Source organism: Petromyzon marinus, chromosome 11, assembly GCF_048934315.1.
Source record: "Petromyzon marinus isolate PM22_M1 ecotype Great Lakes invasive population chromosome 11, UKy_Petmar_22M1.pri1.0, whole genome shotgun sequence".
Taxonomy (NCBI): Eukaryota; Metazoa; Chordata; class Hyperoartia; order Petromyzontiformes; family Petromyzontidae; genus Petromyzon; species Petromyzon marinus.
In genome coordinates this window covers 16,899,017-16,909,798 of record NC_133677.1, presented here as the reverse complement: position 1 = coordinate 16,909,798, position 10,782 = coordinate 16,899,017, and the positions used below count along the sequence as shown (strand labels likewise).

The 10,782-nt window shown below is 47.5% G+C and overlaps 1 protein-coding gene across 1 annotated transcript; it reads left to right on the top strand.

Moving 5' to 3' along the window:
* The first annotated feature begins 1,084 nt into the window (after positions 1–1,084).
* Positions 1,085–10,328, top strand: LOC142924243 (uncharacterized). The gene is made up of 3 exons (XM_076066229.1): positions 1,085–1,100; positions 1,154–1,312; positions 7,947–10,328. Exons 1-3 carry the CDS (start codon positions 1,085–1,087, stop codon positions 9,203–9,205), a joined length of 1,434 nt encoding a protein of 477 aa, XP_075922344.1. The 3' UTR covers positions 9,206–10,328.
* Positions 10,329–10,782: the final 454 nt, after the last annotated feature.

Genomic DNA, 10,782 nt, shown 5'->3' with positions numbered 1-10,782 from the left:
CTCCTGGCAGCTGTGGCTGTAGCTGCCGCTGCTGACTTCTCCGCTCTTCACCTCGCGCCGTCCGGCCACCACCAGCTTGTCTCCAGACACCTTCACGGCCAGGTCCTGTGGGGAGAAGTCCTGCACGTCCAGGGACGCGACAAACCCGCCTCCCTGCTCCTGTGGATCTTCAATCTGGAACCCACTGCTCACGGCCGGCTGCTGCAGCAGTGCGTCTCCGAGGCTGCCCGGAGCCCACGTGTGGCTGCTGAGCTGATCGACTCCACGGAAGATTCTCTCCATCCTCTCGATCTCGCTCCTCATGTCTCGCTGCAGCTGCTGGAAGAGACTTTCACCGCGGGGGTTCCAGACCGGCCAGCCTGGCCAGACGCTCCTCTCCATCACGTGCATCGCAGAGAAGTAAACACTCAGGGCCATGCTTGTTGATGTGCTTCACAGTGAGGCTCGCTTCAGCTGTGAGCGTTGCTCCCTCCTCTGCCAATGTTCTGCCAGTGCAGCTACAGGAGCTGCTTTTATAGCCCTGGCAGTAGCTATGAGCAGATGCCAGGGGCAGATAGAAGCGTCCAGAATGACGCAGCTGCTCCCAGGGGCTTCCTCCATCCGCACAGAATCTAGAGCGTCACTCGTGTCTCAGATGTGAATAATTAGTATTGTATTACAATTCTATAAACAATACAGTGTTGTAGTGCATCACGTGTTGATGTTCCATTGCACAGCCACGTTCCTAATGCTATAATGACGTAAAAGCCGTGGAAACCTCTGACGTCACGGTGACGTCATGGCCCGGTGACGTCACGGCAGAGGTCAGAGTGGAGTCGGCTCCTGGAGAGGCAACCACCTCGCCCCACGCTGCTCCTCCACTTCGAGTTCTTCAGAGAACTTCGCCACCACCACCACCATGGCGATCTTCACGGCTGTCCTCACTTTGGTTCTGCTGCTCACGCAGCCGATGGTGGAGCTCCTCGGAGGATCTCGGCGTGGGGGTTCGGACATTAACGGCTCCAACACCACCACCACCACGATCAACTACTCCGGACTCATGAAGAACGTCTCTCCACCAGCAGGGGTCGCCACCTGGGGACCGATGTTCAGTAGCCACAGTGAGGACATTGTGGACAGCGTGCTCCCTGCCCTCCTGCAGGCTATGGGTGAGCTGAGCAGCAGCTGCCAGGCCATAGTGGACAGCGCGCTCCCTGCTCTGCTCCACGCTGTGGGTCAGCTGTACAGCGGCTGCAAGGAGGCCATCAGCTCCACCGTGCTGCTGAACACCCTGCACATCGCCGTGCATCTCTGGCGTTTCATACGTCGCCAAGTGAGTGAGCAACATCCATCATCATCACCACCATCAGCCATGGTCAATCCACTAGTGGGTAGAGACCAACACGACCCGTCGCCACCTCCCACGATGCCGCTGTGCAGTAATCCACCCAGCACCTGCACGTGGAGCGATTTCATTGCTTCATCTCCCCACTGGGCACCCTCTCGGATGACCCCCTCGCAGCCCGTCGGCATCACTCGCCGCCTTCACACCTCCACCGATCCCCCTCAACTCCACTCACGGTGTCTTCAACAGCCTGGTTGGGCACTGGAACAGTATCCCGGACAGTGCCGGATTAAGCTCGTGCGGGTCCTGTAGCTTATATTATAAAGGTGCCCAGAATAAATAAAAAAACACAATTATAAAACACGAAGTTTTTAACTTGCATTGTAAAGTAATTGTAATTTTACTATAGTAATAGAGCAAGTACAGAATCACTGAACCGGGATTTATAGCGTGAGATCATTTAGCACGGGGCCCTTGAAAGTGCGGGGCCCCCAGCTAATGATTATTTTGTTCCGAGGATAATCCGGCACTGATCACGGATTGAGTATGAGGAGCAGTGATGAGATTTAAAGTATTTTTTTACATGTTATTAAAATGTTATGTTTAATAGAAAATATAATGTTGTTTGTCTCTTAGCTGTGATTCTTAAAAACACTGTTGTTACTCAATGGTCTTTCGGTAAAGTCAGGTAGAAAAAATTAAAAAAATAGAATACGACGTTTCGATTGCAACCCAAGCAGTCGTCATCAGGTGAAACTAAATTTGAGAGAGAGAGACCAAACACAGACAGGGAGACACAAAGATCCCCCGTATAGCCTGAACAGACTGTAGGGGCAAGTGCTGTTAGCGAGCACCTGTGAAGGCCGGAACAGTACACGAAGGGGTGGGTGGCCAGCACCACGCCCGACCGCCTTTGTCTCCCTAGTGGCGATGTTTACACACCGCACCAGGTACTCATTTGAGGCTGAGTCGACCTAGGGGAGGCCCGGGACCGGTTCAGATAATCGTCACTGGTGTTGGCCGTGAGCGGGAATCGAACCCGGGTCGCCAGGTTCATAGCGCAGCGTAGCGCTAACAGCTGCACCACCGCTCCCCACAACAGGGAGACACACAAGCAGAGAAGGACGGTGATCAACCAGGCAAAGTATTATTTGTTGTGTTGGCCGACTCAATGAGTTGCATTACATTTCTAAGTTTGCTGAGTTTGATCTTCTTTCTATCAGCTTGTACCCTCTGTAAATTTCACCCCCACTATCTCGCCCGTTACGGCAGCCCCTCCGCTCCCACTCCCCCTCGGAATAGCCGAGGGATTAGCCGGGGTATGCTTGCTCTGCGATCTTACATTTACTTGCAAATCCCACCACAAAAGTATATAGTGTAACCTTTGGTTGCAGTAGCTCTCTCGCTACATTTCTTCCTGTCTCAGCAGTCCGCCTGCTGTATTATTTCACCTGAAGACGATTGCTTGTGTTGTGACCACGTGTATACTGTTTACTACAGTACTATGGTGTTGTGACCACGTGTATACTGTTTACTATAGTACTATAGTGTTGTGACCACGTGTATACTGTTTATTATAGTACTATAGTGTTTTGACCACGTGTATACTGTTTACTATAGTACTATAGTGTTGGGACCACGTGTATACTGTTTACTACAGTACTATAGTGTTGTGACCACGTGTATACTGTTTACTATAGTACTATAGTGTTGTGACCACGTGTATACTGTTTACTACAGTACTATAGTGTTGTGACCACGTGTATACTGTTTACTATAGTACTGTAGTGTTGTGACCACGTGTATACTGTTTACTATTGTACTATAGTGTTGGGACCACGTGTATACTGTTTACTACAGTACTATAGTGTTGTGACCACGTGTATACTGTTTACTATAGTACTATAGTGTTGGGACCACGTGTATACTGTTTACTATAGTACTATAGTGTTGTGACCACGTGTATACTGTTTACTATAGTACTATAGTGTTGTGACCACGTGTATACTGTTTACTATAGTACTATAGTGTTGTGACCACGTGTATACTGTTTACTACAGTACTGTAGTGGTGTGACCACGTGTGTACTGTTTACTATAGTACTATAGTGTTGTGACCATGTGTACACTGTTTACTACAGTACTATAGTGTTGTGACCACGTGTGTAATGTTTACTACAGTACTATAGTGTTGTGACCACGTGTGTAATGTGTACTACAGTACTATAGTGTTGTGACCATGTGTATACTGTTTACTACAGTACTATAGTGTTGTGATCACGTGTATACTGTTTACTATAGTACTATAGTGTGACCACGTGTATACTGTTTACTACAGTACTATAGTGTTGTGACCACGTGTATACTGTTTACTACAGTACTATAGTGTTGTGACCACGTCTATACTGTTTACTACAGTACTATAGTGTTGTGACCACGTGTATACTGTTAACTATAGTACTATTGTGTTGTGACCACGTGTATACTGTTTACTACAGTACTATAGTGTTGTGACCACGTGTATACTGTTTACTATAGTACTATAGTGTTGAAACCACGTGTATATTGTTTACTACAGTACTATAGTGTTGTGACCACGTGTATACTGTTTACTATAGTACTATGGTGTTGTGACCACGTGTATACTGTTTACTATAGCACTATAGTGTTGTGACCACGTGTATACTGTTTACTACAGTACTATAGTGGTGTGACCACGTGTATACTGTTTACTATAGTACTATAGTGTTGTGACCACGTGTATACTGTTTACTACAGTACTATAGTGTTGTGACCACGTGTATACTGTTTACTATAGTACTATAGTGTTGTGACCACGTGTATACTGTTTACTATAGTACTATAGTGTTGTGACCACGTGTATACTGTTTACTATAGTACTATAGTGTTGTGACCACATGTATACCGTTTACTACAGTACTATAGTGGTGTGACCACGTGTGTACTGTTTACTATAGTACTATAGTGGTGTGACCACGTGTACACTGTTTACTACAGTACTATAGTGTTGTGACCACGTGTGTAATGTTTACTACATTACTATAGTGTTGTGACCACGTGTGTAATGTTTACTACAGTACTATAGTGTTGTGACCACGTGTATACTGTTTACTATAGTACTATAGTGTGACCACGTGTATACTGTTTACTACAGTACTATAGTGTTGTGACCACGTGTATACTGTTTACTACAGTACTATAGTGTTGTGACCACGTGTATACTGTTTACTATAGTACTATAGTGTTGGGACCACGTGTATACTGTTTACTATAGTACTATAGTGTTGTGACCACGTGTATACTGTTTACTATAGTACTATAGTGTTGTGACCACGTGTATACTGTTTACTATAGTACTATAGTGTTGTGACCACGTGTATACTGTTTACTACAGTACTGTAGTGGTGTGACCACGTGTGTACTGTTTACTATAGTACTATAGTGTTGTGACCATGTGTACACTGTTTACTACAGTACTATAGTGTTGTGACCACGTGTGTAATGTTTACTACAGTACTATAGTGTTGTGACCACGTGTGTAATGTGTACTACAGTACTATAGTGTTGTGACCATGTGTATACTGTTTACTACAGTACTATAGTGTTGTGATCACGTGTATACTGTTTACTATAGTACTATAGTGTGACCACGTGTATACTGTTTACTACAGTACTATAGTGTTGTGACCACGTGTATACTGTTTACTACAGTACTATAGTGTTGTGACCACGTCTATACTGTTTACTACAGTACTATAGTGTTGTGACCACGTGTATACTGTTAACTATAGTACTATTGTGTTGTGACCACGTGTATACTGTTTACTACAGTACTATAGTGTTGTGACCACGTGTATACTGTTTACTATAGTACTATAGTGTTGAAACCACGTGTATATTGTTTACTACAGTACTATAGTGTTGTGACCACGTGTATACTGTTTACTATAGTACTATGGTGTTGTGACCACGTGTATACTGTTTACTATAGCACTATAGTGTTGTGACCACGTGTATACTGTTTACTACAGTACTATAGTGGTGTGACCACGTGTATACTGTTTACTATAGTACTATAGTGTTGTGACCACGTGTATACTGTTTACTACAGTACTATAGTGTTGTGACCACGTGTATACTGTTTACTATAGTACTATAGTGTTGTGACCACGTGTATACTGTTTACTATAGTACTATAGTGTTGTGACCACGTGTATACTGTTTACTATAGTACTATAGTGTTGTGACCACATGTATACCGTTTACTACAGTACTATAGTGGTGTGACCACGTGTGTACTGTTTACTATAGTACTATAGTGGTGTGACCACGTGTACACTGTTTACTACAGTACTATAGTGTTGTGACCACGTGTGTAATGTTTACTACATTACTATAGTGTTGTGACCACGTGTGTAATGTTTACTACAGTACTATAGTGTTGTGACCACGTGTATACTGTTTACTATAGTACTATAGTGTGACCACGTGTATACTGTTTACTACAGTACTATAGTGTTGTGACCACGTGTATACTGTTTACTACAGTACTATAGTGTTGTGACCACGTGTATACTGTTTACTACAGTACTATAGTGTTGTGACCACGTGTATACTGTTTACTATAGTACTATAGTGTTGTGACCACGTGTATACTGTTTACTACAGTACTATAGTGTTGTGACCACGTGTATACTGTTTTCTATAATACTATAGTGTTGTGACCACGTGTATATTGTTTACTACAGTACTGTAGTGTTGTGACCACGTGTATACTGTTTACTATAGTACTATGGTGTTGTGACCACGTGTATACTGTTTACTATAGCACTATAGTGTTGTGACCACGTGTATACTGTTTACTACAGTACTATAGTGGTGTGACCACGTGTATACTGTTTACTACAGTACTATAGTGTTGTGACCACGTGTATACTGTTTACTACAGTACTATAGTGTTGTGACCACGTGTGTACTGTTTACCACAGTACTATAGTGTTGTGACCACGTGTATACTGTTTACTATAGTACTATAGTATTGGGACCACGTGTATACTGTTTACTACAGTACTATACTGTTGTGACCACGTGTATACTGTTTACTATAGTACTATAGTGTTGTGACCACGTATATACGGTTTACTATAGTACTATAGTGTTGTGACCACGTGTACACTGTTTACTACAGTACTATAGTGTTGTGACCTAGTGTGTACTGTTTACTATAGTACTATAGTGTTGTGACCACGTGTGTACTGTTTACTATAGTACTATAGTGTTGTGACCACGTGTATACTGTTTACTACAGTACTATAGTGTTGTGACCACGTGTATGCTGTTTACTACAGTACTATAGTGTTGTGACCACGTGTATACTGTTTACTACAGTACTATAGTGTTGTGACCACGTCTATACTGTTTACTACAGTACTATAGTGTTGTGACCACGTGTATACTGTTTACTATAGTACTATAGTGTTGTGACCACGTGTATACTGTTTACTACAGTACTATAGTGGTGTGACCACGTGTATACTGTTTACTACAATACTATAGTGTTGTGACCACGTGTATACTGTTTACTACAGTACTATAGTGTTGTGACCACGTGTGTACTGTTTACCACAGTACTACAGTGTTGTGACCACGTGTATACTGTTTACTACAGTACTATAGTGTTGTGACCACGTGTATACTGTTTACTATAGTACTATAGTGTTGTGACCACGTGTATATTGTTTACTACAGTACTATAGTGTTGTGACCACGTGTATACTGCGGGATTGTGGGTAATCGTCTCCCATGCTCGGTCTCAGTCGGTGTGCCTCACTCGTATAGTCAACATCCGTGCGAACTTATCTTGTTTACTATAGTACTATAGTGTTGTGACCACGTGTATACTGTTTACTACAGTACTATAGTGTTGTGACTACGTGTTTACTGTTTACTACAGTACTGTAGTGTTGTGAATACGTGTGTGTGCGTAAAGCATTTTTTTTATTTTGTGTCCATGTGTAGTGACTGTTCTTTAGTAAATGTACTGCAAGTGAAAGTCGTCCTACACAATAACCATCCTCTATCTCGTCTCCCTCACACCAGCCACGATTAAATGTAATTAATAAATTTGATTACTTTATATTAAATAATAAAAATATAAAAAGGTATTTTGTATTAAAAATTTTTATATGAATACGGTATTTTTGGTTTGTGGAACGAATCATCTGAGTTTCCATTATTTCTTATGGGGGAAATTCGCTTTGATATACGAGTGCTTTGGATTAAGAGCACGTTTCCAGAAGGAATTATGCTCGCAATCCAAGGTTTCACTTTATTAGTTATTTTTCTATCTACGTGACTTTACCAAAAGAAACCAAAGAGTATGCTGTTGTTAGTTTAAATGTTTGGTAAGTAAGACTTAGTCTGTGCTGCTCTCCAGTTGCCTGGATGAAAAGTGGCCCAAGTTTTTCCCAATCCTGGCCTCCTGGCTCAAAAACGTAAAAAACAAACTCGCAAGTCTGTCCCCAGGGTCACAACGCACTCACAGACACGGAGCAGGGAGATTCAGCTAATGACGCAGTTGATGTTTTTCGTAACTTTTGCAGAGAGCGATGAGAATGAGGATGAGGACCGGAAGGAGGAAGATTTCCCGGGCGCTGCAGAGAAAGAAAGGTGGAGGTCTCGGCCGAGCACCGAGTCCCCGGGCTCATATGGCCGCGGCACGGAGACGAAAGCGGCGGGCGCAGGGGAGGGGAAGCAACCCCGGCACCAAGCAGAGCTGCGCTTCTCACCTGAAGAATCCAGCTCCACTCAGGCCATCGCTCCCACTGGGGCCATCGCCTCCACCTCCACTCGGGCCATTGCCTCCATCTCTACTCGGGCCATCGCCTCCACCGCTGCCATCGCCTCCCCCGCTGCCATCGCCTCCACCTCCACTCAGGCCATCGCCTCCATCTCTACTCAGGCCATCGCCTCCCCCACTGATATCAACTCCACCTCCACTGCTTACATCGCCTCCACCTCCACTCGGGCCATCGCCTCCACCTCCACTCGGGCCATCGCCTCCACCTCCACTCGGGCCATCGCCTCCACCTCCACTCGGGCCATCGCCTCCACCTCCACTCGGGCCATCGCCTCCACCTCTACTCAGGCCATCGCCTCCACCTCTACTCAGGCCATCGCCTCCACCTCCACTCAGGCCATCGTCTCCATCTCTACTCAGGCCATCGCCTCCCCCACTGATATCAACTCCACCTCCACTGCTTCCATCGCCTCCACCTCCACTCGGGCCATCGCCGCCACCTCCACTCGGGCCATCTTCTCCACCTCCACTCGGGCCATCGCCTCCACCTCTACTCAGGCCATCGCCTCCACCTCCACTCGGGCCATCGCCTCCACCTCTACTCAGGCCATCGCCTCCACCTCTACTCAGGCCATCGCCTCCACCTCCACTCGGGCCATCGCCTCCACCTCTACTCAGGCCATCGCCTCCACCTCTGCTCAGGCCATCGCCTCCACCTCTACTTATGCCATCATCTCCACCTCTACTCAGGCCATCGTCTCCACCTCTACTCAGGCCATCGCCTCTACCTCTACTCAGGCCATCGCCTCCATCTCTACTCAGGACATCGCCCCCACTGCTGCCATCGCCTACACCTCCAATCGGGCCATCGGCTCCACTGCTGCCATCGCCTCCATCTCTACTCAGGCCATTGCCTCCACCACTGATATCAACTCTACCCCCACTGCTGACATCGACTCCACCTTTACTCCTGCCATTGCCTCAACCTTCACTTCTGCCATCGCCTCCACTGCCACTATCGCCACCACCGCCACTCGCACCATCATCTCCACCCATGAGTAATCAAGCTAACCCCCAGGATTGGGAGCTCCCTGCTTTCCACCTGCCTCCACCTCCACCAGAGCCCTGGGCACCTCCACCCCACCGTGATACCAGACCGGGCCCGGCACACGAGTCTTTTGCTCCCTGTTCTTCACGGCAGCGTTACCGCAAGTCCCGCAACAGCCGCCTTCCTCCCCGCCTCCGCAAACCTCCTCTCGAATCCTCAACTCCACTGCTGCCATCGCCTCCATCTCTACTCAGGCCATTGCCTCCACCACTGATATCAACTCTACCCCCACTGCTGACATCGACTCCACCTTCACTCCTGCCATTGCCTCAACCTCCACTTCTGCCATCGCTTCCACTGCCACTATCGCCACCACCGCCACTCGCACCATCACCTCCACCCATGAGTAATCAAGCTAACCCCCAGGATTGGGAGCTCCCTGCTTTCCACCTGCCTCCACCTCCACCAGAGCCCTGGGTTCCTCCACGCCACCGTGATACCAGACCGGGCCCGGCACACGAGTCTTTTGCTCCCTGTTCTTCACGGCAGCGTTACCGCAAGTCCCGCAACAGCCGCCTTCCTCCCCGCCTCCGCAAACCTCCTCTCGAATCCTCAACTCCATCCGCATTGATTCGTCCCAACCACCCAGACCGAGAGCACCTTCCCCCCCGCCTCGCTCCACCTGCAGGGCAGTGGATCCCCCCCCAGCCCAGGTGCAACGGCCGGGGTCCCGCGTACGGAGTCCCAGGTGCCCCTTCTGCCTGGCACCACTCCCACGAGTCGCGCTTCACGCGGCGTCCCGCCCTCCTCCCCACGCCTCCACCGGATCAGTGGATTCCTCCCCACCTTCGTCCCAGCCGAGCGGCTCCTGCTCCACACTGGGCCACCCGTCCCACTTTTTTTTCCGTGCCGCTCCACAGATTTCCACGATAGACATCATCATCCGCCGCTTGTTCAACCCACACCACTGCATCACCATAGCCCGGCGACATTCACGGACTGCTCACACACGTGACTCCTGCTGGTCGGGTGACCGTGATGAACTATATGTGTCGCGTTGATGGCCATGTGATGGACATTGTTTTGAGTGGCAGAGCAGGTGGTTGTCAGGATTAATACATTTGTGTTGTTATTGGACACTGCAGTGTGCGTGTGAGTTGCTGTGCGGTGCAACAGAGCACGTATTTGGTGTCGATCTTCGCGTGTGTGTGATTGTGGGGAGCGGTAGTGTCATGGTTAACGCTACACCGCGCTTCGAAACCCAGGTTTGACCCGAGTTAGCTTTCCGCACACGGCCACAGCCGGTGCAAGCAGTTGCACAACTCGGTTGCACACAACTGAAGTCACTCTACACGTGGAAGTCTCTGCAACAAATTTGCTTGGCGATTGGTGGCCAGAACCACGAGCGATCCACACAGCACAGGGTGCTGGTCAGTCTGACCAACCACCCATTTCACCTGACTTTCCACAAAATCACCATTAATTTTCCTTTCCGGGGCAGTGACACCAACTCTGCCAAAGTGTTTTAGGAACTAATGCTGTGTATGTTCGGCAGAAACTCTGCACGATTCTGCTGATAAGACACTTAATT

Excerpts from the sequence above, each read along its gene's own strand:
- LOC142924243 (XM_076066229.1), top strand. Across the intron at positions 1,313-7,946 it reads GGCGTTTCATACGTCGCCAA|AGAGCGATGAGAATGAGGAT; the intron begins GTGAGTGAGCAA and ends TAACTTTTGCAG.